At 36.8% G+C, this 25,419-nt stretch overlaps 6 protein-coding genes across 9 annotated transcripts; 2 read left to right on the top strand and 4 right to left on the bottom strand.

Moving 5' to 3' along the window:
* Window positions 1–286: 286 nt before the first annotated feature.
* Window positions 287–3,517, top strand: LOC116030665 (4-hydroxy-3-methylbut-2-enyl diphosphate reductase, chloroplastic-like). Its single transcript, XM_031272981.1, has 10 exons — window positions 287–614; window positions 1,076–1,272; window positions 1,517–1,696; window positions 1,803–1,934; window positions 2,056–2,130; window positions 2,229–2,334; window positions 2,436–2,530; window positions 2,602–2,787; window positions 2,871–2,957; window positions 3,222–3,517. The coding sequence occupies exons 1-10, from the start codon at window positions 350–352 to the stop codon at window positions 3,285–3,287; spliced, it is 1,389 nt and encodes a 462-aa protein (XP_031128841.1). The 5' UTR covers window positions 287–349; the 3' UTR covers window positions 3,288–3,517.
* Window positions 3,405–5,978, bottom strand: LOC116030664 (protein DETOXIFICATION 33-like). Of its 2 annotated transcripts, XM_031272980.1 has the most exons (8): window positions 5,845–5,978; window positions 5,393–5,718; window positions 4,719–5,260; window positions 4,554–4,640; window positions 4,398–4,454; window positions 4,066–4,304; window positions 3,769–3,974; window positions 3,405–3,686 (listed from the first exon to the last, which is right to left on the bottom strand). In XM_031272980.1, exons 2-8 carry the CDS (start codon window positions 5,660–5,662, stop codon window positions 3,624–3,626), a joined length of 1,464 nt encoding a protein of 487 aa, XP_031128840.1. In that variant the 5' UTR covers window positions 5,663–5,718; window positions 5,845–5,978; the 3' UTR covers window positions 3,405–3,623. The 2 variants fall into 2 exon arrangements, with proteins under 2 accessions (XP_031128840.1, XP_031128839.1); XM_031272979.1 differs by lacking the exon at window positions 5,845–5,978 and having other exon boundaries at window positions 5,393–5,771.
* A 1,222-nt stretch (window positions 5,979–7,200) lies between these two features.
* LOC116030662 (cytochrome c biogenesis protein CCS1, chloroplastic-like) lies at window positions 7,201–10,664 on the bottom strand. The gene is made up of 8 exons (XM_031272975.1): window positions 10,060–10,664; window positions 9,211–9,367; window positions 8,999–9,110; window positions 8,635–8,817; window positions 8,217–8,542; window positions 7,956–8,112; window positions 7,783–7,869; window positions 7,201–7,674 (listed from the first exon to the last, which is right to left on the bottom strand). The coding sequence occupies exons 1-8, from the start codon at window positions 10,457–10,459 to the stop codon at window positions 7,504–7,506; spliced, it is 1,593 nt and encodes a 530-aa protein (XP_031128835.1). The 5' UTR covers window positions 10,460–10,664; the 3' UTR covers window positions 7,201–7,503.
* Window positions 10,665–14,369: 3,705 nt separating this feature from the next.
* On the top strand, window positions 14,370–17,550 carry LOC116028289 (probable 1-acyl-sn-glycerol-3-phosphate acyltransferase 5). Of its 2 annotated transcripts, none has more exons than XM_031269944.1 (4): window positions 14,370–14,453; window positions 15,242–16,018; window positions 16,276–16,406; window positions 16,999–17,550. In XM_031269944.1, the coding sequence occupies exons 2-4, from the start codon at window positions 15,447–15,449 to the stop codon at window positions 17,406–17,408; spliced, it is 1,113 nt and encodes a 370-aa protein (XP_031125804.1). In that variant the 5' UTR covers window positions 14,370–14,453; window positions 15,242–15,446; the 3' UTR covers window positions 17,409–17,550. The 2 variants fall into 2 exon arrangements, with proteins under 2 accessions (XP_031125804.1, XP_031125805.1); XM_031269945.1 differs by lacking the exon at window positions 14,370–14,453 and adding an exon at window positions 14,492–14,514.
* A 133-nt stretch (window positions 17,551–17,683) lies between these two features.
* LOC116030767 (UPF0496 protein At4g34320-like) lies at window positions 17,684–19,271 on the bottom strand. Of its 2 annotated transcripts, none has more exons than XM_031273097.1 (2): window positions 19,158–19,271; window positions 17,684–19,001 (listed from the first exon to the last, which is right to left on the bottom strand). In XM_031273097.1, the coding sequence occupies exons 1-2, from the start codon at window positions 19,195–19,197 to the stop codon at window positions 17,878–17,880; spliced, it is 1,164 nt and encodes a 387-aa protein (XP_031128957.1). In that variant the 5' UTR covers window positions 19,198–19,271; the 3' UTR covers window positions 17,684–17,877. The 2 variants fall into 2 exon arrangements, with proteins under 2 accessions (XP_031128957.1, XP_031128958.1); XM_031273098.1 differs by lacking the exon at window positions 19,158–19,271 and adding an exon at window positions 19,097–19,140.
* A 2,382-nt stretch (window positions 19,272–21,653) lies between these two features.
* On the bottom strand, window positions 21,654–22,660 carry LOC116028966 (adenylate isopentenyltransferase 5, chloroplastic-like). Its single transcript, XM_031270825.1, has 2 exons — window positions 22,195–22,660; window positions 21,654–22,018 (listed from the first exon to the last, which is right to left on the bottom strand). The coding sequence occupies exons 1-2, from the start codon at window positions 22,658–22,660 to the stop codon at window positions 21,654–21,656; spliced, it is 831 nt and encodes a 276-aa protein (XP_031126685.1).
* Window positions 22,661–25,419: the final 2,759 nt, after the last annotated feature.

Genomic DNA, 25,419 nt, shown 5'->3' with positions numbered 1-25,419 from the left:
GAAATAAAATGGGTAAAAGATGTGAGAAAACAAATTTGCTTTTCAAATATTTTATATTAAACTAATTAAATTCAAACTAATAATTTTTAAGTTTTGAGAAGTAAAATTATTTTAGTAGAAAATAATATTTAGTGTAAAAATTTGGTGGGTAGATATTTTTTTTGATGTAACATTTTGATATAGATTTTAGGTGTTTTGGATTGGAAGCTGTGTAAATACTCGGAAAAGGACACATGGATTATGAAGTCTTAATTGCGTATAACAGACAAGAGGCCTACTTCTATGACTACATGAACTAAGACCATTGGCACTGCTTAACGTGCGACTTCTCACTTCTCTGTCTACAGAAATGGCAATTCCTCTGCAGTTCTCTTCTCTACCGACTCGTACGGCCATCTCATTGCCGCAGCCCCGGATCTTCCAGCTTCGGACGCCGCTCTCAATCCGGTGCTCCACCGGAGAAGCCGATTCCTCCTCCTCCTCGTCGGCCACCGTTGATTCGGAATTCGATGCTAAGACTTTCCGGAAGAACTTGACTAGAAGCGCGAATTACAATCGCAAGGGCTTTGGACACAAAGAGGCCACTCTTGAGCTCATGAATCGCGAATATACTAGTAAACGCCCCAAAATAGACTCCGTTTGTTTCTATTTTTGTCTTTTTGACGATTTATTGCTCGAGTATATATATACTTTCTGCATGGATACTTTGATATGAGTAAGTTTTAGATCCTGAGTTGTGCATATTGAAGCTCACAATTAAAAGATATGTAGAAATTTCTTACTCCATATATTGATTGATGCTCTGAATAGAGTTTTGCTACTCGGAGACATATAAGATGGGGTTTGGGGGAAGGTTAATTTAAATTCTACCGCGTTATTCGGTCAATTTATAAATTTATAATAATGGTTTATGCATATATTTGTTTCCTAAATAGTACATACTGTTTGGTCTCTTATTCAATACTTTGCGCAATTGTATATGCCGAGAAAAATACTACCTAGTTGTTAAAATTGCATTTCGTCTTGGTTTGGTCATGCTCATAATGGTTTTAAAGATATTCTGTTTTTATTTCAGGTGATATTATAAAGAAGTTGAAGGACAATGGCTATGAATATACATGGGGAAACGTTACTGTGAAGCTTGCAGAAGCTTATGGTTTCTGCTGGGGGGTTGAGCGTGCTGTCCAGATTGCATATGAAGCAAGAAAACAATTTCCCACAGAAAACATTTGGCTCACTAATGAGATCATACACAACCCCACAGTGAATAAGGTCTCAGATCTTTCTCATTGTTGATGTTGATCTATAGTTTAATATTTGGTTGGCCAACTTAATTAGTAAGAAAAATCTTGTGCTTTTTGTGCTTCTACTCTTTTACTTATTTTCTTGCTTTCTACTTCTAGTATTATTTTAATGGCATTAAGCTGTTTTTCCTCTGTTCTCAGAACATTAGTTTCTACTAGTGTGAATGCAAATTCTTTGTTTGCTGATATGTATTTGGCTTCATTATGTCCAGCGCCTAGAGGATATGGACGTTAAGAATATCCCTGTGAATCAAGGAAATAAAATTTTTGATGTTGTTAACAAAGGCGATGTTGTGGTTTTGCCTGCTTTTGGGGCTGGTGTGGATGAGATGTTGACTTTGAGTGAAAAGAATGTACAGATAGTTGATACAACCTGCCCATGGGTCTCTAAGGTATGTCAACCAGGTTGTTAGCCCCCTTTGCAATCATCATTCTTCTGCTCATATAGTCATATAGTCGTATAATATACATCATGATTCTTACTAATTTTCTATCCAGGTTTGGAATACTGTTGAAAAGCACAAGAAGGGAGAATATACCTCCATCATCCATGGTAAATATTCTCACGAGGAAACTGTTGCTACTGCATCATTTGCAGGGAAATACATCATTGTGAAGAACATGGCAGAGGTTTCTTTCATCTTACTGCTTTAGCTTCGTTACTAATACACTTTAAATACTTATCTTTGTTTTTGGAAGTATTTAGAAGGCATCCAGTAGGAGTATTTCATAAACTGTATATTTCTTCCAGGCAACATATGTTTGTGATTACATTCTTGGAGGTCAGCTTGATGGCTCTAGCTCAACCAAAGAGGCGTTTCTGGAGGTGCAGCCTGGGTTCCTTTCCTTGCTCTGAATCTGTCTGCCTCTGAACTTGTTTCAATTATTACCTTCATGCTATTCTGACATATTCTTTTCCTGTAGAAATTTAAATGTGCAGTTTCCAAAGGTTTTGATCCAGACTCTGATCTCACTAAAGTTGGTATTGCTAACCAAACAACAATGTTGAAAGGAGAAACTGAAGAGATTGGTAAGTCTCTTTCCACAACAGTTACATATATTGCCAGTTGTGAATTTGCCCATGGAGTAGAAAACATTCCTAGGTACTGATTTTATGTCTTTTATATATAGGCAAGTTAGTTGAGAGGACTATGATGCGGAAGTATGGAGTGGAAAATGTCAATAATCACTTCATAAGTTTCAACACAATCTGTGACGCAACTCAAGTAAGCCATCTTCTTCCTACGCTTTCCTGGCAATTTCTTTCCAATTGCACTTTCATGATAAAATCCTTTAGGAGCGGCAAGATGCCATGTATAAGCTGGTTGAGGAGCAGCTGGATCTTATGTTGGTGATTGGTGGATGGAACTCAAGCAACACTTCACACCTACAGGAGATTGCAGAGGAACGTGGAATTCCATCATATTGGATTGACAGTGAGCAGAGAGTAGGTCCTGGAAACAAAATAAGTTACAAGCTAATGGTGAGCACTTTTGGCGCTATGATTTTGCAACTAATTTTGAGCTTCGGATACTGTTCTTTACCCTATTGTACTCTTGTAAACAGCATGGTGAGTTAGTTGAGAAGGAGAACTTTCTACCAAAAGGCCCCATTAAGATAGGGGTAACATCTGGTGCATCCACTCCTGATAAGGTAAAGTCTATTAGAACCACCCTTATCATTATGCTTGTATATACCTTCTTCCCTAGTTACAATCCAAAAATTTGTGTGTTCACAATCTTTTTTTAATTTTCTTCCATTACCCCGATGCACACAAGATCAGAAAAGAAGCAAAAATACAGACTTTATACTCCAGGTTTTGACTTCTCATTGGGAAGTCATTGCCAGTAGTTTACACCTTGTTTAGACATCATTTTGATAGCACTGGCTTAATCTTTGGGTGATGTTTGGACGCAGGTTGTTGAAGATGTCCTTGTCAAGGTGTTCGATATAAAGCGTGAGGAAGCCCTGCAAATATCATAGACTGCTTTACTCTCTGAGGCGTGAGCATGTTGGCTTTCATTAATTACCAAAGGTTTAGGCTGGGAATATATGTAATGTAATTGCTCTTTGCATGGAGTATATATATGCATATGGTAGTTGAGTGTATAATAGGCCTTTGTATTGATTTGAAGTCCTTAAAGAATACTCTTGAGAGTATTTACAATGTTTCTCCAGTGACAAATTTCCAGATTGCACATTATTCCCTAAAATCTCTTGCAAACTCTAATGCTAGAAATATCGGCTTACAGTTTCCTTTCCTTTTCTAAGCAATTATATATTGTCATTCATATTTCATACTATGCTCTATGATAGCAATCATATTTGCTCTTCTCTGTTTCCGGGCTGAGCTGCATTGATACGCTGTTCTGCCTTTGCTGCCTGCATCAAGTAAGATTACATTCACCATATTATTATTAGCAAGAAAATTGTTACTGTGAATATTCTCTTCTCACAAACCTACCTCTGTATTCCAGTTGGCCCGGAACATTTTCAGGAGCAGAATGATTGTTTGAAGTAATGCACCGGCTAACATTCCTGACCAGATTCCCTTCACACCAAGCTTTGCTTTGTAGCCGAGCAAGCCGCCTAGAGGAAGGCCGAAAACATAATAGCAACCTATGTTTATAATAGCGACTGAATATTGCCACCCTGCACCAACAGCAACCCCTGCAAAATCACAGCGGAGAATCTTATGTTGTGTGTTCAAGAATGAAACTCTGTCAAGCTTTTGTGTGATTTTAATCATGATTTAACTTGCCATGGAGCACAGGTTGGATGCTGTTGAGGAGGATGGTTACTGCTAAGAAGTATCCCAGCTTGGATGCCTCCTTTATGACCTCAGGTTTATCAGAAAACAGCTTTGGAAACTCGTTATCTGTTGCAAACACTGCAACTGTAAATAGAATTCCAAAAAAGGTTGATGTGACTACGGCCACCAGTACTGCAAATTTTGCTGCTTTTGGATGGCCAGCTCCAAGTAAATTGGAAACACGCACACTGCAACACAAGGAAGTTGAAGTATTGTTACGCATTCTATCTTTTACTTGGATTATTATAGTCCCACTGATATATGTTTAATGTTCTGGTAACCTGATTGCAGCGTTGAAGCCTAGAGTGATCATCAACGTCCAGAGTTGCAGATTCATGCTGTGGCAGACAGAGCAAAGACAAGAAGGCAAGAATCATTGTCATGTTAATCAAGAGGAAATTGACGATGGGAGTTCATACTTGTAGTAAGTCACTAACCAGATAGATATGGCATCTACTGCAATTTCAGGATTCTTTAACCAGCCAACCATGAGGATCACGACGGTGTAATACCACAACTCTAAGCTGCCATTGGTTTACACAATAATGTAAGACTACATAATATAGCATGAGGTTCTTTTGAGCATTACAATATGGACTTACCATAACATCACAGCTGAAGCAAGTGACAGCTTCACAAAACCGGAGAGTGATTTGAAAGCTTTCAAGGAAAATCCAGTCCATGCCTTGGGGAAGAAACCAGCCACGACGTAAACAATTTGAGCTACAACCACAAGCCACCAAGTTATATTTCCTACAATGGCAGCACCAACCAGTCCTTTTCTGTACTTCGTCACAAATACCCAATTCAGCACAGCATGAAATGCCAATGCGACTATGTTGATTACTGTCATGACCCATATTTTACTCTGAGCTTGAAGGAACTTTTGGACAGGGAAATTCAATGCATAAGCAAACAGTTGAGGAATGGCCCAGGTTGCATACTTCCCTGCAAGCTCTGAAATGTCATTGTTCTGACGAAGAAGCTTTAGCAGTGGTGATGCGAATACATAGAAAGGTGTTAGCAAACAGGCTGTGAATAGAGTGATGATAAATGATCTTTGCAGGTAGATTCCAAGCATGTCATACTGTCCAGCACCAACAGCTTGGCCACACAAAGTCTCTAGCGCACTTCCCATCCCTAGCTAATGCAAGACATCAGGATAAAATCCAAGAAAATCAGGATAAAACATCATTGATTTGTTTTGGTTTGGTTAAGTTTTCACAATTTGACTTTATAAAGTTGTATGCAGCCTGCAGGGAATGTGAAGTAATACCATGACTCCATAAACGAAACCTTCGATGACATTCTGAACAACGGAGACAGCAGCGAGTTCCACAGATCCGAGATGACCCACAAACGCCACCGTGACAAGGCCAATGGAGAACTGAGCCACCCCCGTGAGAATGCATGGCGCCGCTATCTCCCACATCTTCTTGGATTCCACCCAGCTTCTCTTCCCCAGCTTGCTCTTAACCTCCACCTCCTCGGCGTAATGCTCCTCCCCGGATGATGGCCGCTCAATCTCCATAGCTCTTGGATCCATTGCCACTAAGCTGTAGGACCTTCTGTCAGCAGTCTCCTCTAACCTCTTCTCGTCTCCTAACACCACCATAGATGATGATCACAAAAGACTGTTTAATAATCTACACAGGTTTGTCTGCTTATAGAGTTTAAATTGTAGAAAATGTATAAAACAAAGTAATATATTATATATCCACCCACTACCTTAAACAATGGCGCCAAAGCTGATTAGCTGTGAGGAGCATGAACTGTTCTGCGTTTGATGCATGTTTCCTGGGCCAGAATATAATTATATAATACTCCATAATTAATTATGTGTTTGTTAGGTTGTGCCTGCCATGACGGCAGGCTTTGACTTTGGCTCACAACGACTTTGCATGCATTGCTTTAGTTTGAAGGGAATCATTATTTGCTACATCTTGGGAGATTAGTTAGGCGTGATAGGACGGACCTATGCGTCAATCCTTTCTCGGCGGTACTGATCCTCGGCAAGGTCCTCTATGCCCTTCATGACAAGATCCTTTGCATGCCCATCACGACAATTCAAGATACTTTGTGCCCTATTTGGTAAGGTCCTTTACGCCTATTCTTTGGTAAGGTTTTGAGGTGAAGACCCTGGTGTGTCTATAGAGATTATTTAGATTTAGATTTAAATTTAGACTACTCGCATCTTGAGCTTTGGTTTGGCTTGGATACACAAATTCTTGGACAACATGCATGGTCCTGGGGAAGATGCCTTTAGGAGGTACGTTGCACCCCTGCATATTCAATATAGCACTTGTGAATGATGGTTGTTAGGAAGTGATGGTTGTTAGGAGGTGATGGTTAGGAAGTGGTGGCTAGTAAGAAATTGGGATTATTCACTGAATTAAGAGGAAGGAATATACACTGCCCACTACATTTTACCATTTCAATGCTGGGTTGACCTCAATAAAAATAACAAAATCCATTTGAATGACTAAATCCAAACACAAACTCAAACTCAAAGCTATTTGAAAATCAAGAACACAGTCAGAGTTTCTAATAATTTACTTCCCACATGTTGCCAAACATGTCCTTTGAATACTAGAAAGAGTCCATTCAAAGCCCCCACCAACTTTTTATTTTTTATTTTTTAAGAAAAGAAGGAAAGAAACTTTTTAATTTGTTATGGAAGAATCTGTCTTTGGAAGCAGACAGGCAGTTGCAAGTTGCCAGCTCGGTTGTTAAATGTCAACCTCTGCAACAGACACGTAGACGTTCATGGCGTAGATTTTCCCAAGTCATATGGTGGTTCTTGCTGAGCAGTCATGTATTCAACACATTAAGAAAACAACTACTTCCATTGAAAAGACCCAAAGAAATTAATCGGTCAATTGATTTAGTAACTTCTTGGTTCTGTCTAATAGGCCTTTTTTGTTTGAATCTAAGAGCAACTTAGACTAGTTTATTTCCTTGTGGTCATCTTCTGGTGGTTAAGGTTACAAGATGAATTTCACTGATTGTAGGCTTTCCCGTTAATGAAAGAAGTGCATCTGAAGTAACAGAAAAATGATTCAAATGCAATGCATCTGTATTTAAACATAAGTTTTCTCCTCATCCAATGTATTAATACAACCATTGAAGGACCAAAAAGAAAAACCCAGAATTCATCAGCAGGCTGGAAAGCTCTTAAGACAGTAGGGCACCACTATATATTACAAATAAATGAAATAACAGAATATCTATCAATCTATGTGTACAAACTAATCAAAGTATTATATGTGGTTCATGAATTCTTCCTTTCAATCTGTGTACCATATATATATATATATACACTTACCTTTTGCTTATATTATACCTCTAATTCTATCTAATCCCTTTTGGATAATCTGCTGGTCTAAACTAGCCTGAGAGATCATCAGACTCTGTGGAAGAAGAAGAAGAAGAAGAAGATTCAAAGATTTCTGCAGGGACTTGATCAAGCAACCGGATTATTTCATCAGGAAATTCGCCCTTGGCACGGTTAGTCTTTCCTCCAACAATCACTGTTGTTCCATCTTGTAAAGCCCACACCTTTTATTTGATTGGGGAAATGCACAATGCCAAAACACGTAATCACAGTTAATATGTCTGAAATCGTAGAATAGATTGTTTGAGCTTTGAAGCAGGAGATAAACTTACCTCTGCATTTGACAAGTAGTTGATGCAGTTCATAAGTATTACAGCCCCAAAACCAGCATAGACAATTTTCGCTCCTTGATCACCAGTCTGAGTGCAAAATCCTTGAACATAAGCAAAATGGAAAAATAACAACACTTCTGGCCGAAAACTACTAGAATGTTTTTGATCATTACCTCGAGATCAAGGCCAGCAGTACCGGTTGTGTCTACTATAACAATTTCTGTTCCATCAGCCTCAATGGGAAGCTGAGAGTTGTGCTGTCTGACTCCTACAACTTTCCCTTCTTTATGGTAGATGATCACTGAATGCGAATCCGTTGCTACCATTGATCTAGAGTATCAAATAACAAGGTAAAGAAAACAAAGGAAATGAGAAGAGACTGAAAAATCAGCTATTTAGATTGATCAAAGTGATGCAGTAGTCACAGAACTTACATTCCCTTGACATTAGGTGAATCACCATCATCCTCGGTTTTCTTGACATTGGGCAAATCGGCCTCCTCAGCTCCCTTCACATCGGGAGAACTGTCGTCCTCGTTTCCATTGGCTTTAGGCGAACCAGCATCCACAATTTCCTTGACATTCGACGAAGAATTGGAATCCTCAACAGGCACGAGTGTAACAACTAGCATCTTGTCTCCATTGGTCTTTAAGGGCTGTGGAAAACGCCTATCTGTTTTGTATATTCTGATGCCACTGCACCTTAAAGGATCCTTCCCTTTGAGGTCATGTGATGAAAGATCAGCACGCAACTGTGAAACCTATAACACAAGAAAGAAGCAACAACTTGACCGGTTAATGGATTGGGGCAAAAGGAACAGCTGCCATCCATCTCAGAAGCAATTGCCCTTACCTCCCCGCTTTGATAGTAATCTGAAGGCGTGGGCAAACCTGCAATTGGATCATGTTCATCGCCCACAGTGGCCCCGAGAGTTCCTCCAGACATCATCACCAATATCAGTGCTAGATTTACTACAACTGGAGCAATTTGACTTGCCAACCCCTTAAATGCATATAAAGGCCCTTTCAGAAACACCTAGAGATAGATACATACATGGAAAACTATCAATGCAGATCATGAATTGAAGACACAAAGCAGTAGTAAAAAAGAATCACAGATTTTTTATTTTTATTTTTTAGTACTACTGACTCTATTACAATGTAGTATAAAAGAATCACAGATTAAATGAACAAAAATTTGAATGAATATTCTATACCTCGTATCCAGTTCCCATCAAGGTGATTCCCAAATCCTCAACAGATGTTTTAGGCAGAGTTTCAGCAGATTCCTGCTCACTAACTGGCTCCCTTGAGTTCAAGAATGACCATCTACAGAGTAATCACATGATTGAAAACAGCTAAATTTTTACAGACTCCAAGAAAATGTAAAAAAGATGCATACAAAAGAGGTCAGTGCATCAAACCAGACCTTCTAGCTACCTTCATAAGTGGAGTCTCTGATTGATCAGGGCAGTTCATCAATGATGCTCCCAAGAGAGCCAGTGTTCCCAAGAAAATGGGAGATGAAAACATCTGGAATTTCTGAATATCGAATCCCGGGACCTCGCCTTGATCAATAATAGTTCCTGCAGCGCGCAACAGATAATCAGAAACAATTCATATTATACTGCTAAATATGCAAATCAGAAGAGACTGGTAAAGGGAGGAGAAAACACAACAAGGAGAAGACCCCAATTCTCTTATGAGAAGGTTTACATACTATCTTCCTCATTCAAAAAGTGTTTTGCAAATTTTTTTGCATGATTCATGTTTCCGCATAGAAACACCATCTTTTTGTGTGTGTGACCAGGAAAACCACAGCTACAAGAGAATGTGCACTAAGTAAACTCTGCCTTGTGACGCTATTGGGCAAAAGATCACTAGGAGGTAAACAAACATACATTATCCATTTATTCATATATAGTTGACTGACTCAAACTAAGAAGGTTAATATACCACTCCCCTTAGCAGTCGAATTTGTAACCTTATTATTACCAAATCAACCGTCTGACCAACTTGGTTGGGCTGCCTAATAGAAAAACCATCTTGCAAAAAGTAAAACATGAGTAATAACACCAGCTATGAAGCTATGGCAGCCATGAAGTATCAAGAATTCTGGAATAATAAGCTCATATGCAATTCTGTGATCACAAACGCATAATCATGTCCCCATGCAAAGATAAGCATATAAACATATAATCCCATGTAGCAAATCAGTCAATCATTTGCCTAAAACAAGGTAGTTGCTGTCAAAAGCAAAGAATATAATGTAAATTACCCAAAGCCATCAACCCAGCAACAGAAAACAGATTCGACAGCCCAGCAAAGACCCTTTTCGGAAACGCCCCAAACAACCCCACCCCACCATCATTACTCCGGCGGACATCCGGCCGCCGCCGCGCCGGCGCTTGACCGTTCAAGAACGTTTTTCCCTCAAAAACCGCCGGCGCTCTGTCGGAATCCGGCGCCAAAACCTTTTTCTTGCCACCCTTCTTCCCTTTTGCTGTCTTAAGGGCACAAGAAAGAGAAAAGGAGAAAGCTTTGCCCTTTTTGTTATAGACGCCATGGATTTTTGCACTGTGTGGGAAAATCCGAGCTTTGAAACTGATGGGCATCTCTGGGTGTTGCAGTTCTTGGGGAAATCTCAACGCTCTGCTGCTAATATTAACAGTCCCCATTGATTCCAAGAACTTTTGCAGATAAACAACAAGCTTCAATTCCCCTTTCTCTTTTATTGTTTATTTCAGGTTAGTTTCTCACCGGAGAAGCGTACTACAAGTCCAAAAAAAGTACTATGTACTGCTTACGCTTGTATATTTGGACTTCGTACTTCCAAATTGAGGCATACATTCATGTACTACTAATAAATTCATGGGGGAGTGGTGAGGAGGGGCCTACTTGATCTTGATTTTTGAGCGTTTAAATCAGCCATGAATCCAAGGAACTGGATGGAGATTGCATTATACCACACACAACTCCCAAAATCCGTTTAGTAACTTGCGGGATCCAACTTTTCTGTTTTAGCTTCCTGAATGTTGTGGGGCGGGAAAAGGTGGTTGGTTGGGCAGCATTTTGTTTTTCTTTGTCGACCCACGAGGTGTTCTGAGCAGACTACTCAGATTAATTTCGCACTAAGTCGGCCCAATTTAGAGTGTCAGACAGATTGATTTTGATAGAACTAGCTAAAAAGTAGTATTTGTTCATAACTACTTTCTCATCTTACAGTTGCTTTCACTGAGGCTCAAACACACTCTCTTCTATATGGAGTGTATACAGGGTGCCACTAGACAATGAAAACACTACTATTTAGAATATTGTTTCAAAATAAGATATTATTTTAAACTCTTCAATATTTTACCAAACAAGCTTATAGTTTATTTATATGTTTCTATCAAATATCTTTTAACCTTGGATTAGCAACAACATTTTGTATTTGGAGGTGTATTAAATCTTAAAAAATTATTTTATATTTTGTGTTAGCATCGTCTTTCTTTGTTAGAATTGTATTGCAAAATAGTTTATTTGTGTGTTTCTATCAAATATCTTTTGACCTTGGATTAGCAACAACATATTATATTTGGAGGTGTATTAAATGTTTTTTTTTTTAAAATATTTTGTGTTAACATCGTCTTTCTATATTAGAATTGTGTTGCAATAGTATCCACACGAACTTAATTAACTGATTTAGTAGGTAATATTTGAAGTTAGTGTGTTGCAATAGTAAGATAACAAAGTGATCAATATCTTTACAATAAAAGACATGATCCATTTCCAACTAAATTACAACTATAAAGTTATAAGTTCAACTCTTTATAGGAGTTCACTTTTCAATTTGAACGGATCAAAAATTTAAGCTAGTTTATTTTCTTATGATTCTTTTTTGCTAGTTAAAAGCTTAAAACTACAATATGTGCTTTACAAATACATGATAACGTATACTTTATTCTTTCCAATTTCTTACATGATAATATGATATTATATGATATCTCCCGTACACTAACATTATCATAATAAAGTAATTAACAAAGTGTTAATACAATGGCTTATATTAAGAAATTAGTGAGCGGGCACGACTCCACATTAATTTATATTAATCCATAATGATATCTTTCCCGTTATTTCTTTCTAATTATTTGAAACGTCATCATCTAAAAGGAGTAAACCAACACCTTATTGACCAAAGGAAGTAATTAATATTTAATATCTTCAAATTTCGCACGAAAGCTTGCTTCATTAATAACTGTGGGGTGCAACTATGGCAGTGAAAATGAGAGATGACGTCAGCTGAGAAAGTCTACGTGTCAATATGGGTCTCAACTCTCAACTAACCCTCGATCTAGAAACTATATATATTATTACTTATGTATCTTATATTGTTCAATTGGTTACCAAATTTAAGGTAAGTTTAATTTATAAATTTTAATTTGTTAAATTTAAGACGCATGGTTCAAATCTTACCACTTAAGGTATATTTTGTGATTTATTTTTTATTATATGCTAATTGAGACAGATTTTATCTTGCGATTTAATTTTTTTTATAGACTAATTGAGACACATCTTATCTAGACTAGAACAATAACAGTGAGGAATTGATACTTATATTATTATTATTTCTTACTTTCCGTGGGGGCAAACCTCAGCATACAAAAGGATGCTTCGCTACCTGTAACAATGTCGTAGTGCCAATGCTAAGATACTTGTTGGAGTAAGCTAGCTAACGTAGGAGTCACTTGAAAGCACCAAACATTCTCGTCATTGGAGAAATTTGCACTCAACGAATCCAAAGTTGAAAGTTTGAAACAAAACCCCCCTTTTTTTTTCTTTTTTTAAAAATTTTTTTTTTTTTAATTCTTTTTGGATAGAAGAGGAGGGACGAGTCCAGTAACTGTACTAGTCTAGCACCCTTCAGTAACAACACGCAATCTGAGAATTTCAGCTGCATCGTCGCTTAAAGCTTCAATGACAAATCTCGAAGGTACTATCATCTCATTTCAGTCCGTGTTTGGATTATCCATGTGCTTCGCCAAAGCATCCCATTTTTATTTTATAGCACATGTACCCCATTTTTGTTAAATTGCATCTATCACAGATGTCAATATCAATCCAACCCTAATCCATATTTGAGAGACCAAACTCGATATTGTTTACTATACATTTTTTTAGTACATCCTTATTGTTTGTAGCGGAATTCGAACTTCCACTCTACTATTAAAAATGAGTCTTAAGTGAACCCATTTCTAAATCATGGTAGTATTTGTTCATACAGTTAATATCAATCCACTGAGACTTAATCTCATGACTTCTCATATGAAAGAATCACTACATACCATTTGACCACAAGGTGATTGACAATATGAATACATTTCTAAAATAACAAATGATGTTTGGCCCGACTCAACTCACCTATCCCAAGTCCCAACTCGAAAATCCGACCAGAAAGTTGGTTGGTCTCACATCAATAGCCAATAGCCCAATAGGTCTACTAGCGGGCTTCCATTGCACTTTGGGCAGTCATTTCATCATTTCGTCTGCAAAACTGTCAAACTATGGCCCAAACAGCCCAAAGAAAGAGTTTATGAAGTTATCTCATGGTGCTTACTTATGTGATTTATCTTCGTATTTATCACATTATGTTCTTTTCCATTTGTTTTTTTTTTTTTAGTATGAATAGAGTGTGAATTGAACTATCCAAAAAAAAAAAAAGAGTGTGAATTGAATTTATAATATTTTTTTTTGGAATCACGACTTTAATTTTTTTTTTTTTTTGGGGTCTGATCATAGGTTTCTATACGAATTACCACTAATTATTTTTGCGCCTAATTAAATTAGAAGAGACTCGTGCCATTTCTCAATTAATCTACACCTAAAGAAAGTGTTTGCTAAATAGTTGTTAGCTGTTTGGATTAGTGGGTTTAACTAGTTGATGACATTAGCTGATTGTAGAAAAATATTTGGTAAATTAGATGTTAGTTGATAGTTGATTATATACAAAATGATTTTCTCAAAAACTAATTAATTGAGCATATTTTTAAATTTTAGCGTTTTGGAACAATAAGTTGTTACAAAAAAAAAACTAATTAATCAAACATTTATATTGATTGTTTAACCAAGTCAAACAGTTAATAGTGATTAAATAAGTCAAAATTGACTGATAAGCTAATTATGTTACCAAATAGAGTGAATAGGCGACCTCAAGTTATTTAAATGCAAATTCATTTGCTCCCTTTTAATTGTCTCAACTTTGTGACTTTAATTGAGAAAAGACCATAACGAGATAAATTAGTCTAAGTTGCATATAATTAACTAGTTTAATCCAATAAAGGAATTGAAACTTTGACCAACTTAGCTGAGATTGACCAGTATTTTTAAAAAATATATAAACAAAGAATTTTTATAATGCTAAATGTTTCATTTAGAATAAAAAAAAAAACAAAAAAAGTTGGTTTTGATGTGACTGGAAATGATATCTCTAATGATATCACGTAGTGATTACTGATTACGGAGCATTATTAGGGGTTGATGGCACAATTAGTAAATAGTGAAATGTTTCGTGTACCTTTTCGGTATTCCAAACTCCCAAAAGGTTCCATCAGTTGCTTCACTCCTGTGCGCAGGAATTTCCACCATTATCACTCAAAACAAAGCATCAATTTCGCAAACTCCAATTCCAAGGTAAAATCTCTTGTTCTTCATCTCTAGGATGCTTATCGATTTCAGATCGCTGCATTTACATGTAGGTTTGGAGGCTCTTTTTGCTGATCGTCTCTGTTCTTTGTTGTTGGATGTGAATGTGATTCCTTGCTCCAAGCTTTCGTATCATGCATTTTATTGTTGAAGTGAAACTCTTGTCTGACTGCTCTTTCGATTTCAGCCTCGTATTTGTAGCGCAGCTGGTTTTATTTTTATCTTGCTTTGCTCGACTGCTGAATGCAGATGCCGGCCATGGAGGAAAATCCATGATTGTGGATGTTAGACATAAATGTTAATAGCGTTTTTAACCTAGAGTGTGCATTTATGAATTAGAAATGAATAGGTTGAGAAAACTGTTGGAAGCTGTGGTCTTATACTGTCTCTGTGGTTGTATGGCCACCTCTTATTGGCTCTTGTTAGAGGTTATCCACTCCAAAAAGCATAAGCTGGGCCAAACACTAAAACAAGCAGGAGGCTTTTAAAGCTAGATAAAAGACAAAAAAGTTTCTTTTTGCAAGAAGCTCCAAAGTTGAAGTTTTTCTTTTTTCATGAAAGCCTCTTTTTCAATAGTATTTATAGTATTTAGATGCATTATATGATTGCAGCATTTATATCTTGCTTCCGGTTGCTAATTAACTGCTGTGCATGTGATTGAGACAGATTGCTATTTAATACTCCAAGTAGTTGCTATATATATGTGGTGTATGAAGCGTTTTCCTCATAATGCCTCAAGTGGTAGCAATATTTGACTGTGATCCCTCTTTGTGCAGGTTCAGTAAAAGTTCTTTGCTTTGCCTGATGATCCTGTTTGGATATTGCCCATGTATGTTTTGTGTTGGATTTTCAAACATGGAAAACTGAAATCTCCACATTCTGATACTGGTTTTAGTTGGATTATTTTGGTGCTTGGACTTTATTGGATCTGAAGGTACATATAATTCCGTTAAGCAGGAAGGTATCAACAGCCTAAAGTGAATGGATGTCCAAGCACCTTGCACTTCGAGAAATCGACCAAGGCATCAACCTCTTACACCATTTAGGGTGGTCAGGGGTGTTTTATGTTTGGTCGTGTTAATTTTGACGGCATTTATGTTATTAGTATTTTGTGGCTTTTGGGCAGTTATGGGCTTGAGGTTTTTCAGTGTTCACTACAGCAGAACCACAACAGCCTTCTTTTTTGGATGTTGGATAGCTCTGTGGCCATTTTTATTCGAAAAGGTTAACAAGACTAAAGTTGTTTTCTCTGGGGATTGTGTCCCTAATAGGGAGCGAGTGTTGCTTATTGCAAACCATAGAACAGAGGTTGATTGGATGTATCTGTGGGACCTTGCATTACGGAAGGGATGTGTTGGTTCCATAAGGTATATACTTAAGAGCAGTTTAATGAAATTACCCGTGTTTGGTTGGGTTTTTCATGTCATGGAGTTCATACCGGTAGAGAGGAAATGGGAGGCTGATGAATCAAAGCTGCGCAGGATGCTCTCTTCCTACACAGACCGTAAAGATCCACTTTGGCTTGCTGTTTTTCCAGAAGGCACTGATTTCACGTACTAGAGCTTACCTCTTTCTCTATATTCAAAGTTTCTTAGTTAAGTTGTATCTAGTCTTTCATGATAAATATGATACTTGGTATACATTGCATTATCTTGGATAGAAATTTACTATACACAGGTTAAAATTATCCTGCTTTTACTTTTTGCATTACAATTTACTAGACTCCTGTCCCTAAGGTAGTTTGTGCTTTTCTGAAATGTTATATCATATATGCTCATAATTTGTTACAAAGTTACTTGTATCTTTGCAGAGAACAAAAGTGCATACGCAGTCAAAAATATGCTTCTGAAAATGGATTACCGATTCTGAAGCATGTGCTGCTTCCAAAAACGAAAGGATTTTGTGCTTGCTTAGAGGAGTTGAGAGGTTCCTTGGATGCTGGTAACTTTTCTCTCATTTGTTGGTTTACTGCATACATTTTTTTCCCGATACTTGTGTTTTGCACGCTTAAGGTGAAGATATGCAGTAAATGAGACTATGCTATCACTTGTATTCACCATGGAGGTAAAGATTAATAATCATTGTCATGGGATGACTCTGAAAAGCTGTGTCAATGAAGAAATGATTTAACCTTGGTTTTTGCATTTCATTGTAGAACATTCAATTCCCTTCTCATTAGTTTCCCCCTAGCTTTCATCAATGCTTACCATAAAAGATGATCATCAATTTTCCCAACCTTATATGTTATAATCATTGAGAGAAATATGTTAACTGCTGCAAATGTTTTCTCCTCTGGATATCTGATCTCTAGAGCATTTGTCAAGTTTTTTGCATTCCATCCTATTAATCGTCTTGAATTTGACCGTTTTGGCAAGCCTAGATATTTGGAATGTAGTAATAATCTGACTTGACAAGAGTTTAATGAACGAAAAATTTAGCCAAGATTTTCTTTTCCATATCAGATGCAGCTTTTCTTTCCATTTTTTTCTTCCTTTCATGTGATAATCTCCTTGTTTTTCTTTAAACAATGCAGTCTATGACCTCACTATTGGATACAAACATAACTGTCCGTCCTTCTTGGACAATGCCTTCGGGGTTGATCCAGCTGAAGTTCACATTCACATTCGACGTATTGCTCTTTCAGACATCCCACACTCTGAAAACGAGGCTGCTTCGTGGTTGATGGATACATTCTCCCGCAAGGACCAGTTGCTCCGGGATTTCTATTCCCAAGGCCATTTCCCTCGCGAAGGAATAGAAGGTGAACTTTCTATGTGGAAGTGTCTTTTAAATTTTGCGTTTGTTGTATTCTTGACCGGTGTGTGTACATTTCTCACCCTCTTTGCCTCTGTTTGGTTCAAAATATACGTTACCACTGCCTGTGCATTACTAGCGACAGCAACATATTTCAACTTCCGACCTTCCCCAATTGTATGTTTATGAAAACCTTAGTGTACGAACTCAAAAACGGAGAAAGATCAGAACTATTAATCTCCTCAACATTCATGTAATGCAAAAGATTGCATCTGCAATTTTTATCTTGCTTGATGCTTTGCTTGTTTATAAATTGCATAGAGTAGTGTTATTCTGTATCGAGTAATATCATACTTACTATCATACTAGGGGGTGTTTGGCAATCAACAGATAGCTGATTGGATTAGCTGATAACTAATAGCTGATTCTGTTAACTGATTTGACCAGCTTATTGTATTAACTGGTTATTCAAATAGAGCACTCAATAATAACCTTGATTTCTTTAACAACAATTGCAATGGACAAGTACAATATCCTCATTTGAGGTAAAAAAAAAACACACATTACAGTACTAGGTAAGTATAATGGTGATGATCCTTACTCCTTAATGGTTTCTCTCCATGCAAAACAGTCCCATACTCCCAACCTAGCTTGTTCCTTAATGGTTGGGGTGCTTGATGATTCGCTGCAGTATAACAGTCCTAGCCCTCCTTATGTCCCTGCTGCAATTGTCAGCTTGAACACCTAAATCTTCGACATTCTTCATGAAGAAATCGAGCTTCTTCCTGATTTCTTCGATGGCAACCTTGACAGCGGCTTCATTAATGGCGAAACCGGTGGTGTTCAGGAGGGATTCGATCTCGAGTTCCAACCTGTCAGCCAGCACCTTGATGGTGTCCAAATCTTTGATGGTAACATAGGTCCCAACTTGCATAGAGCTGATGATTTCCTTCTGTCCTTTGATGGCATCCTCATAGTTCTTGAGCAGGGAATCGATCCATTTCCCCATCGAGCCGATGGGGATGGCGGTGGCGGCCGCCAGCGCGCCCGCGACGGTTGGCGAGGAGATGGCGGCCGTCACGACCGAGCAGATGAGAACGGCGGCCAGGGCGGCAGCGAACATCATGCTGGAGACTTTTCTCCAGGCATGAATGTACATCAGCTTCTTGTCCAGCTTCTTCTTCCTTGTCTGCAGCTTCTCAAGCATTAGGGCTTGCTGCACATACACAGACTGGAAAATGTCGAAAAACTCCTCTGTGAAAGGGTTCCCAGCAGCCCTGAACCCTTTCAGCTCCTCCAGAGTCCTCTCATACTTCTTAACCCCATCCACAACACTCTCCTCCTCGAACTCCTTTAGTGCGAGGCGAATCAACACCTGGCTCTCGTGCGCCCGCTTCAGACACTTCTCCAATGCGGCGCAGAAGTCCAGACTCTTGAGGCTATTCTCGAAATACTCCTCAACTAGCTCAAACAGCTCTTGGTTCCTCCATATATCCTTCTTGCACTCCAGGATCACCTTCACCACCTCCTTGTTCATATCCAGCAGACACCCCGTCACCTCCTTCAACGAATCAAACGACAACGCCCTAACCTCAACCCCCACAGCCAATGTACTAATCACATGACTCGTCCTCGCCTGCAATGTTGAATCAAATGTCTGCAAATCCGCATCCACCTTGCAGGCCGCTTCATACGAACTGATCAGATCTGCTCTGCTCTGCAGATCACCCGAAGTCTCCCCGGATTTTTTGCTCATGTACCCTCCCATGATCTTCACACAACCTAAAAAACAAAGATTCAGAGTTTCAGATGATCAAATCAAATGCATATATAATGTACTAAAAGGACTAATTAAGTAATTAATTCTTAGTTTCTACCAAATACGAAAGAACTGCAATAATTGAACAAAGCTCTAATTAAGAACAGGCGAGGGAATACCGTGAATCAGAAAGACTGACAATTTATAGAAAAATTTCATACATACACACAGAACACAGATTATGCAAAACCGAAGGAATAGCTTGCACGCATGAGCTTGAAGAAGCTAAAAACATGGCTAAAGGAGGAAGTAATCCCTTTCGCTATCTCTTTCCTAATTTAGGAGTCCCGAGATTTCTCCTCTGTGTATCTCCATTGATAGCCGTACCTCCATTGACAAAATTCACGATTAAAACGCAACATCCATTAAGGTAGCCACTTGGTTTTCTTAAAGACAGGAAAAAGATAAAAAATCATTAACGTCATTTTCTCCTGAGGGTGTTCTCATTTTCCGGGTAGAATCAGAATGAAAGCGAAATGAAGAAGAGGAACTTACGTGTTTGAAATGATCTGATGTGGTTAAGCAACAAATTTTGAAGCAGCGAGGTCTGAAGTGGGGGTTAAATAACATATTTATACTGAATTTAATTGGTGTTACTTGCGAGTGAAGTAATAATTATTTCTGCTCTATTTTCCAGGAAATTAGTAAGCTTTTTTCCACCATATACACTTTGTGCAACGTCATCGGTGCCGCCCCTTGCCGCCATACTTTCCGGCGACGTGGATTCGTCTCTACGTTACGTCACTAACCTATGTGCGTATTCCGTGCCAGTGACGTGCGCCTTGAGTGGCTGGGTGCTTTGTAATCACCATGTTGACCGTGCAACTGCTGAGCATGGTTTGGGCTCACTCTCAGTCCAAGATGAAAACTCGCAATCACTATTTGAGAGTTTATATTGGATACACACTACTTCTATATAATATTTTACAAGTCACCATGTGTGATAGGTTCAACCAAAAAAAATATTAACAAGAATCGATCTGTAATTTATTTTACCATTATATTTACAAACAATCACTTTTTATCACATAAGACTAAATTAAAGATTAAAAAGTACAAATAAAATTAAAATTAAAAGAGGAAAGCTAGCTAGTAGGGGTGCTTACATACCATTGTATTTTTCTCTCTTTTAGGGTTATCACCTTATGTCATGGATGACTTATTACTGCAATTTAGTGTTTATGTACATTAAAGTTCATATTTATGAACATATAAAATAAATATTATGGACATAATACAAGATACATGTTATTAACCATGGTGCACATGTAATGTTATTTAAGTACATTAAGCTTTAATTTATTTTATAAACATATAGAAGCAACATTATGAACATATTACAAAGTGAATGTAAATATATGTGATGTATTTGCAGTTTTGCATTTATGTATTATCAAGGTTTATATTTATAAACATATAAAACAAATATTATAAAAATATATAGTATGTGATAAATGTTATTACGTATTAAATATGATGTACTGATATTAACGACTTGAGTCGTTAATAACTTAATATAAACCATTTTGATTTGGTTCAAGATTCACTTAGCCACTAGTCCATGATATAATTTATGTGATAAACATAATTTCGCCTAAATAATTGAGCTAAGCCCTTGAATGCATCGAGGAAATGGAGAAAGATTATCAAAGAACATTAAATCTTTTATTTTCCATGAAAATAATTTGCTTTGGTACGCGTAAGATGGCTGAAATTTAACCTTTCTCCTCAACTTTTGGCCTTTTAATTTGCTATTGCCAATTTGCCGTGAAGGAGAAGTAGAAGATCAGAGAAGAAGAAGAAGAAAGTTCGCTTTCTTTTGCATATGAAAAAGGGCCAAAAGTCCCTCTCAAAATGGCAAATAAGAGTTGCATTTTATATTATGATTTACTTTCATCTATTTCAGATTGTTTTATTAGTTTTATTAACAGGGGTGCCAATCGGGTAGCCCATTCTTTAACTAAGGAAGAGGGGGCTGTTGCCACCCGTTCTGTTTGGAAGTTCTCTCTTCCCTTGTTCTTGAACTCTTTGCTAAGTTAATATATGTGGTTTGTTGGTTTTCAAAAAAAAATATTATGATTTGCATATCTACCAAACAACAACAACAACAATAATAATAAATATATGACTAGACAAGTGATTCCTTTGCAACGTAAAGCCATGCTTTCCTCATTGTCACATGTCTAACTTCTCTTGCTTAAAAACTTTGTTGCTCAGAATTAAGACTAGATCATCACGTATTATATTATTAATAAATTACACACAAAAAAAAATACAATGCAATATTCTAAAAATAACAAGTGTTATATATATGTTAAATTCTTTACACAATTAATAAAGAATCAAACATATAAATCTGGCATGCATTGGAATCATTGAAAGAAATAAATAGTAATATAGTAATAATATATATAGGGAGATCAGAAGAATTATTGAATTTAACTTGTTTTATTCATAGAAAAACGATCAATGCAAATAACGAAAACACCACAATGTTACTCAATTTTTCACGTCTAATGACTTGCATATCTAAAGACATGCCCATATCCCAAATGGAATTTATTCTTTTTTTTTTTTTGAAAGACCAGACAATAACAAATTAATCATATGTTGTTTTAAAGGTATTTTTGCAGAATGTTGAAGCTAGGGTTGAAAACCATGTTCAACCATGCAGCCTCCTGAGCCTGTTTGTCACCCTGGATCTGTAACACGGGGGTGGGATCAATGCGGTGGATGGGCCACCCCAGGTCGTCCCTCAGCCGTCGGATTTTGCGTACTTGATGGCGGATTAAGCCTATAGTGTTGGTCTTGATTTCAGCAATGGCAGATTGAAGCAGCGCCTTCTTCTCAGCATCAGACATGTCTTTGTTGGATTCAGCTCTCAGGTACTTGTCCATTTCGGGAACTCCGATGGCTCTTCGAATACCCTTTGTGTAATCTTTGTCGGGACCAAAGATTCCTCGTACCTCCTCAACTAGGCCTACATGCATATCCAAAATTAAGCATGAATCTATGTTGTATATATGATCTCTTTTATTATAGAGTACGTCATGCAGGTGGGTGGGACGGGCCCACTAAAGCATATATATATACCATTTGATTAAATAACTCAAAGTCTGCATCGTTAGTTTTTTAACCATTTAAATTTTATGTTACCTTGATTAAGCATTTGATCAACTCGTTTGGAGACAAAAGTGTTCAAAACATTGGGAGAAACATCGAGCCAAATGAAGCAGCCCAAGTAGTTGGACTTGAACTTGAACTCAGGGTCCTCCACAAGGGCTTCAAGGAAAGAATTGGATCCTCCTGCGACGACCGGAACCTTGCCGGAGTCGATGATTCGGCCGATCACCGACGTGGCCTCGAAGCAGAAGTCGCGGGCAGTGTATTTTTGATTAGGGTTCCCGATATGCCCAAGCAAATAGTGAGGCACGCCGAGCTTCTCCGCCTCGGGAATCTTGTTGCCCAGAACGTCAAGCCCTTTATAAACCTGAATTTTGTCGGAATTGATTATCTCTCCGCCAATGCGGGCGGCCAGGCTAACAGACAGCTTCGATTTTCCCGAACCGGTGGCTCCCATTATGAACGCCACCACCTTCTTGTTCACCGTCTTCATCGCCATCTTCAATTCTTGTCTGCTTGTCTGATCTGTTCATATATAGCAAATGATACATAAACACACATTAAAACTTGAAAATTTGATTACAAATTTATGCATCATATGTAAATGCAATGATCATAGTATATGCATGCATATACTATGAAAGCTAAGTGTAAAGTAAGTATATAGCACAGTCTAAGAAAATATTACAGTGTGTTTGAAAAATGAGAGTGATATGAAAATAAGGGTATGACTACAAGGGCATATATAGTTGTATTTGAGTGAACAATATGGTAAGTGATTAATAAATAGATTTGCTAAAATCTAATTATTATTATTTTTTTCTGATTTTGTTTATTTAAATTTATTATATTTACGAAAAATTTAGATATGCCCGTTCATCTGTACAAACCGGGACGACGAATCTAAAATTTTACAACATTTAAATATATACCAAAAATTTAGATATGTTCAGTCATCCTTACAAATTGGGACGAAGCCAAAGACCTTGTGGTCTAGTGGCACCCGGTATTCCGGTTTACATTCTCACATAAATGATGGGAGTAGGTTCGAACCTCACTACTAAAAATAAAAAGTATTGTATGTGTCATAGTAAAACTGTCATACAAGACTTATGTTTACGAGGTTATGACAATCATTTCAAGCTCACCGTTATTTTATGTAAATTACAAAAGTTTTATCACTTTCAATAACTTCAAATGTTATTATTGAAAAGTCATTGCTCCAAAATTATTACCACCACCTTTTTAAATACTTTAAATAACTCCTAACTTTTCCAATGAACCGTACACTCATACAGGCAAATTGTTTTTCAAAGTATTGTATGTATCAAATTAACCACACGTCAAACATGTTGCTCATTTTTTAAATTTAAATATAATGTGTCAGTGGTCTTTATTTTTAAATAATGTATACATATATGTTGGGATTATTCCTTTAGACCTGCCCAATGGAGCGGGTACATTATTGAGTCTAACCTACTTGGAATAGCCAAGGAGTTGAGAAAGAATGAAGACGGAGGGCGAGGTAACCTACGACTCATGAAAGTAATGTTATTGAGAGTTGACTGGCATTCATGAAAAAAATTACTGTGTGGGGCAAAGTGAAATTAAAGAATGACGTTAAAGTTACCAAATGGCATTACAACTACCAAATGCTATCATTCCATTATTGTATTGTCATATTCTCCGTATATTTTTATTTATTGTTACAATAACTTTCCAACCGACATTTAGATTTTAACATAATTATAATGTAATCGTACTTAATTATTATTTATTGTTAGAATAATTTTTATAGAAACAATGTATTATTCAACTTTTTATTTAATTTATCAAGTGAGTCAATGGCTCTCTAATTCAATTCATTGGAAAACTACAAATTTAGATTTAATTATAAATAAATTTTATATGAGATCGTCCAATCGTTTAATATTTTTAATTTAAATATAATACCTTTATATGCATCTCTAAAAATTAAAGTATTATATGCATGTCTTATAGTGAGACTGTCATACACAAGTCTTATACTTATGGCCATCATTTCAAGCTCACCATTATTTTATCCAAATTACACAAATTTTATCACTCTCATCACAATTAAACTCATTGTTGCTCCAAAATTATTACCACCATTTTAAATCCCTCAAACCCATAACTTTTCTAACAAACCCTACGCTCATACAAACAAATTGTGTTTCAAATTAAAGTATTATATCAAATTAACCACACACCAAACATGTTGCTCATTTTTTAAATTTAAATATAACGTGTTGGGTAATAAAACTACAAGTGTTGTAAATTTTTATGATGTAGATTTATGCACTAGACTTTTAGTTAGCCACAATAATATATATTAGGACCAAAGGGGATGTTTTGAAAAAAAAAAAGGACTAAAAGTAGATTGACACTTAGCTTATAAATGTAGGACAAAAAAATGACATTAACTGTAAATTATTAATTTTATAAATTAAATTTAATGTGCTAAATTATTAAAACATTATTTTTTAATTGATACAATGTATTATACCAATGTTTTATTTAATTTACAATCTTTATAAGATTTAATTTAGATACATTCTAAATATACAGATACGCATTCGATGTGAACCCAAAAATTTATATACGGGGCAAAGATTTTTAGCAATTAAGGAGCTTTGTCCAATATTTTAACCAATTAAGGAGCTTTATCCGAGAGCCAACAACTCTTTAATTTTATTTTTATTTTGTGATTATGAAAATCTGATCTGTAATCACTATATATATGGTGGTCTATATTGGGTACGCCCCGCTATTGTGTAATAGCTTACAAACAACTATGTGTGATGAACTCAACTGAAAGAGTATTCACAAGAATCAAACTCGTAACATTTTGATAGGAATTGAAAATCATATTTCACCCACTTAATCACTCCTTTCGGGGCAACTCTCAACTTTATTAGATTAGACCATGCTATACATCCTTATCACATCAGATTAAAGGTTAAAAAATAAAAATAAAATTAAAAGAGGAAAGCTAGCTAGTAGGGTTTCTTAGCATTTTTCTTTCTGTTTTAGGCTATCACCTTATGTCATGGCTTATGCCATTATATCAAAGGCATGCGGTGTGTGTACATATTCAAAGTAAAAATTCATATAGATATATATTTTAATTTTTTTGGAATTCGGCATTGTAGCATTTTTCGTAAATTTATACATAATACAAAAAGAAATACAAGATTATAAACAATGTATTCTCCAACATTTTATTTAATTCATAAT

The sequence above is a fragment of the Ipomoea triloba genome, chromosome 9, assembly GCF_003576645.1.
Source record: "Ipomoea triloba cultivar NCNSP0323 chromosome 9, ASM357664v1".
Lineage (NCBI taxonomy): Eukaryota > Viridiplantae > Streptophyta > Magnoliopsida > Solanales > Convolvulaceae > Ipomoea > Ipomoea triloba.
Note: the sequence above shows the minus strand (reverse complement) of the source record. Positions and strands in the feature narration are given on the sequence as shown.